General features: G+C 47.4%; 1 protein-coding gene across 1 annotated transcript; it reads left to right on the forward strand.

The window, feature by feature from the left end:
• Positions 1–225: 225 nt before the first annotated feature.
• LOC147899919 (uncharacterized) lies at positions 226–3549 on the forward strand. Its single transcript, XM_087376517.1, has 2 exons — positions 226–2267; positions 2864–3549. Exon 1 carries the CDS (start codon positions 680–682, stop codon positions 2129–2131), a length of 1452 nt encoding a protein of 483 aa, XP_087232643.1. The 5' UTR covers positions 226–679; the 3' UTR covers positions 2132–2267; positions 2864–3549.
• Positions 3550–5668: the final 2119 nt, after the last annotated feature.

Raw genomic sequence — 5668 nt, forward strand, 5'->3', positions numbered from 1 at the left:
AACCGAGGACTGTCTTGGTGCGAATATGTAGGATAGGTGGAAAGCTTTTTTTTTTTTTGCGGAGAAATTTCAAAATTGTATTAAAGGAAAAAAGATATGTACATAGAAGTAAAAAGCCGAGGGCATTTACATCCAAGCAGAATTTATAGTTCTAAAGGCCTCATTCTTATGACCAAAATGCTGAAGAGTCCTCTTGACATCTTGAACTACTTCAGGCGCTTTAGCTGTGGTTACAGAAAGTGCAACTTTGAGAAGTTTCTGAAATGGCTCTTGGGCTCCATAGCCACAGAGCTCCCACAGCTTAGCGTCAGAGCTCCCTCCATCGAAAACTAGAGCTTCAAGCCTAGCAAATCTGCACACAGGGCTGTTCCGAGTGCCATTACCCTGCCGAGCCATCAGCTTACCACCTTTCTTCTTCTCTCATCAAACATGCTAATAGCTACACCAAACATGCTGCATGCGAATCGTCGAGAGAGGACGCTAAATTGTTGCAGAAGCAGAGCTAGGGACTTTTGTTTGTGGCTTTTGGTGTCTAGTCTTCTATAAAGCATGGCTCCTTGTCATAGTACACATTAAACTCCCCGGGAAATATGCTTTACTCTCTTAGGAATTTGTAGCTGTGGCTGTGGCTGATGCGTATGGCTTTGGCTTCCCCAAGTCTTCTCCTTTGTAGCTGCACATGCCTGCAGGAGCTCGAATTGTTGGCAAGATGATTCAGTGTTTGCTTCCGAAGAGCAGCAGCACGGGAAGGTGGAGCAACAGGAGTAAAGGCGCATGGAGCAGCTGCAGAAGAACCTGGGCGTACCTGACTGATTTCTCTTCTTCGTCGTCTTCTTCTTTTTCTTCCTGGCAATTGTTTGGAGGCGGGGGAGATGGAGGAGGAGGATCTGATGCATTTCTTGCTGAGCACCTTTCCGATTTTCTGCTTAAAGAATGCCACTGGCGAGAAGCTCCCAAATGCCCCGACTTTGTTGGGCCTGTAGTCGTCAAGCTCACCCCTGATGGCCGAGGACGCGGCCTGTTTGCGTCCCAGAACGTGCACGCAGGCTCCCTTCTGCTCATCAGCAACGCATTGGCTGTCTCCCACAATGACCCTCATCGAATTCAGCTGCTCGCCAAGCTCGTCAGCGCTGCACAGGCTTCCCCCAAGTTCCTACACCACCTCTACACCATGGCTTCTTGCTCCTCGCAGAATGACATGATGGTTCCACCCATGACCCTCTTCACCTCCTCCGCTGGTGATTCGTTCTCCTCTCGTCGTGAAGATGCTCCATTCGATGAGAAGAAGATCATGAACATCATGATGCTCAATGCGTTCGAGGGAGAATTGAGCTCTTGGCCCGATCCCGACCCAGCACCGACGTTCTCTGGGCTTTGGTGGCTTCCCTCCTTCATCAATCATTCGTGCTTTCGGAACGCGAGCAGGTTAATAGTGGGAGAAGCCATGGTTGTTCTTGCAGCTTCGGATATTCAAGCAGAGGAAGAGATAACCATATCCTATGTCGATGTTCTGGCTCCTCTTAAGATGCGTGAGGAAGCGTGCCAAGCTATGGGGTTTGGGTTTCGTTGTAATTGCAAAAGATGTGTTGTAGAGAGGTCATTGGAGCATTTCCTGAAGGAGGAAAGCGGACGATTTCACTCGCTATATGGAAAAGCCGTCGAAGAAGTCCAGTCTGCAGTGTTTGCACGAGAACCTTTGTCATTGGATGCTTCCCCTGCGTGTTTGGAACTCTCAGAGGTCTTCGTATCCCTGAACAGCAGGATCAGCTCATTTGCTAATCTAACAAAGCTCGAAAAGCAGTGGATCATAGCTGGTTATTCTTCAGCTTTCTTGGGAAAGTGGCTTGTAAGTGGGTATTCGACAGGGTTTGCCGAAGGATCAGCTTTTGTAAACTCCACCGCTCTCGAACTCGTAGAAGCTATGAAGTCTGCGGTACCTGGTATGCTCCGCACCCTGTCTTTCACAATGCTTCTCGTTTTTCTAGCTCAAAGGACCGAAGCGAGTCAGGCTCTCGCGAGCAGGTTGTTTCGGCTAGGCATGGATGAGTGCTTGCGAGTTTACGGCAATCAGAAACAAGATGTGCTCCTGCAACTAATGGCGCAGTCCTCGGAAGTGGTTCCTTTTTTCTAATTTCCAAATGCCACATTGAGGATTTTGAGTTGGCGTTCGACTAAGGGGCCGCAAAAAGCTGAAACACTTTGCATAAGAAGTCATAGATGTGGAGGCGATGGCACCAAACAGGCCCTTCTTGAGAGCATGAGAAAAGGTACCTTGCAAACTCCTTTACCTTTTCGCATCAACGTGCATGAGCTCCGGGCTTATGCAGGCCATTCTTACATAGAAGAGGAGATGCATCCTAGGCCTCATCACGTGTATCGCACCAGCGGCTCAAATTTTTGCTATTGTATGTCTGAAATGTTTGTAATGGTTATCAATAGTGTCCGAGTGCTGTCTGAGGCTGTTAAGATGCACGCCCAGCACATTAGGGGCTAAGTATAGTTCCTCAATGACTTTCTGATACGTTGTATTCTTATGTTTAGGAAATGGTAGGTGGGACTAGTTTTAGTCTCACAGAACTGAAGGGCTCAAAGCTTACATTGGCCAGATAGTGCATCTGCACAGCTGTAGGTTGTAGGGGATCTGTTGTTTTACATGGCAGGTTTTCTATGTGACGGGTGTAAGTTCGTTTTTAAAGGGTGTTATAAATGAGTGTCCCTCATATTCGCATAATGAGTGGACAGAGTTGTTGCAAGTCTAGTTGCCCTCATCCATGAAACCCCTCATTTTTCTCTGGGCATGCATTTGACCTCTTTCTTATTTCTGTTGCATGCAAAAACGGACATTTTGGACGCCTTTCCGCAGGAGAGATGCCATTGTTTGTTATGGTCAACTTTCATTGCATGGATTCAGAATATGATTCAGTTTTGTACCATGGCCCACCTGTTAGCCCCCCTATGAGGAGTGCGACGGCGGGGCTTGGTACTTGTAGAAGTATAGGTACACAATGCCAATGTCACGTGGTAGAGGAGCTAGACGTGCCCTGAAGCAACCATCGAGCACCCAGACGCAGCCAGCGAAGATTGTTAATAGCCCCGCAGCTTCATGAACACAAAGACCACTATGCTTCAAAGTAGTGAGATTTTGAGCCGATACCATCGACAAGGTTGCCCAAGAGGAAATTGTTGGCAAGCACAAGCCGCTGGAGCTGATGAAAATTTACAATCGAGTCAGGTATAACTCCATACAGCAGCTTGAGGAATTATAAGTTCAGGCATGCTAGTGAAGAGCCAAGAGAGACCCAACAGCTGGAAGACAAGGGTGTGGGTGGCAAGAGCTTTCTTTTGCAATGGATTTCGAACTTCATAGGTGCACTCTCGAGCCCGTAATCTCCATTAACAAAGTTGGGAACTGTGTCTCCCAAAGAATATAAGCAAAGTGGAGAACATAGTACTTGGATTGTTGATTGATCTTTGTGTCCCAATTCAAAGGAGATGCATGAAAGGACCAGTAGGAGGACATCGGATTTTAATTTACTAGAGACTATTATCATTGGCCTTTGGTCTGGTAATTTGAGTTTCTGCACTTGATATCATGGTTGTTGATGCTGTCTTCTAATCTACACTTCTTTCTCATGCATGCTTGATTCCATATCTTACTACTTCGAACATTGCACTAGACTTGGAATCATAGTCAACTACTAATCTTAATGAAGTTTAGTGTTGTGCAAAATCAGGACTCAGGATTAGGTTGAGAGAGAGAGATCACGGAATCTTAATAACTTGATAATTAGAGAGAGTTTAATTATTTGCATTATCAAATTTTCATACAAAAAAAAAGGTGAGATATATAGAGCACACACATTGAATATTTTCTTAATTTTGATAATTATCAATTTTGCGTCCAGGCCAAAAGTGGTAGCTTATATATTATCTAATCTATCAATGTTAGGGTGGGTAAAATCCTTATTTATATTAGGCCTGGTGCTTTTAAAGGCTGGAGCTTGCAGGTCACACACTATAAAGAACCGGGACATGTTAGAGTTAGGCATCTCATAGTGAGAGAGAGCTATTATTGTGGGTGTGCCTGCCCGGATTGGTAGGCTAGATAGGCAGGCTACAAGGGCTGAGTTGGGTGCCCAAACTTGGTCAACCAGGATGCGTCAACCGACCTGTATGGTCGGGTCAACCCGACTCGACCAGGGTTGGGTCAGCCGACCTGGCTGGTCGGTCAATGGCCAGCCAATGCTGGCCGACTATGCTGATTAATGGGTGCCCCCTTCTCCACTTAATTTGTCTCATCCTGTCCCCCTCTTGGAGCTCTCTCTCTCTCTCTCTCTTAATGCGTCCACGTGTGCACAACTCTCACATGGTATCATTCGCCATCAGTGATGAGGGACCAAGAGAGGGCTGAGCTGACACAGATATGAGGGGATTGCTATGTAGATCTAAAGCGATTTGTAGGCCTAATTGCTTATTGCAGGGACTCTACAAGCTGCACTGTAGCAGAGGTCTCAGAGAGCTATTTGGAGGCGGTGTGGACAGGCCATTAGTCCACAGGGAAATCTGAGGCCCTGAGGTCCTTCATCCGAGCTGAGGAGCGATTGCAGCAGCCTATTTGAGGGCAACCTGCAGCAGTCATCCTAGGTGGTTTTTTGGGGCAGTCTGGTACGATTTCAGGCAGCAGGAGCAGCCTGCACATGGCGACCTGAGGGAACAGTTCCTAGCAGCCTACCTACAGCAATCGAAGGGCAGATCAACGGGCTGAACAGGGTTTGCAGCAGGCGATCTGAGACAGGAGGAAGAGAAACTGTTTGGAGCAGTCTACCTGAGGCATGGAGCGCTGTGGACGAGTATTGGGGTTGGCATCTGCTGCAGAAGGCAGTAAGTTAGCCTCTTCTTCCTTGCCACACCCCCATCTAGTCTTTTCTTCTTTCCTTCTTTGCCCTACAGGCTGCTCTTGTCAGTTACAAGCAGAGGTGTGTGTAGAGTCTGGAATGGCTTCATGGGACTCTCATGTACGAGTAAGGAGGATAAACTCGGCAGCACGAACTGTGCCCATTGGAAACTCAACATGAAGATATGGTTCATTCACAAGGGCTTACGTGGGCTGCGATGGAAGCCTGAACATCCCAAGAGCTCTATCCACTGGGATGCTACCTGGGAGGATGAATTTCAAGAGGAGCTCAAGGATTGGGAGGACGGGGACTCAAGGGCCCATTCAGCCTTGGTCTGGACAATCACAAAGGAGGTTTCTCCGGTTGTCCAAACCTTGAACAGTGCATATGAGGTGTCGTCAAAGCTGGAGGATCTCTACACGAGATTTGGTGATGCGAGCTGTCACTTTGCAGGGGCAGATGTACATCAGAAGTTTCCCAAATGGAGTACCATGCAACCATTCTCGATGCAGGCAAAGGTCCTCCATGATCAGTTATGGGTGCTGCCCTCACATCTTTTCAGTTTGTGGCGGTCATTTCACCAAGCTTCCCCAAGAGTACCGACACGACCACAACACTCCTAAGATCCATGACCTGCAAGCAAACACAAGAACACCAGAAACAAGAGGAATTTGAGCAAGTTGCTCACCACACCCAACCACGACATCTACGAGACATGACTCGACTCAAGAGATGTCCTCTCCAATCCACAAGTTGAGCTATTGGCACGAACT

The sequence above is a fragment of the Dipteris shenzhenensis genome, chromosome 7 (genome assembly GCF_047967505.1).
Source record: "Dipteris shenzhenensis isolate YYH24624 ecotype China chromosome 7, Dip_SZ_1.0, whole genome shotgun sequence".
NCBI lineage: Eukaryota > Viridiplantae > Streptophyta > Polypodiopsida > Gleicheniales > Dipteridaceae > Dipteris > Dipteris shenzhenensis.

Bases quoted from the DNA above. Each gene is read 5' to 3' on its own strand.
- LOC147899919 (XM_087376517.1), top strand. From the start codon at position 680: ATGCCTGCAGGAGCTCGAATTGTTGGCAAGATGATTCAGTGTTTGCTT.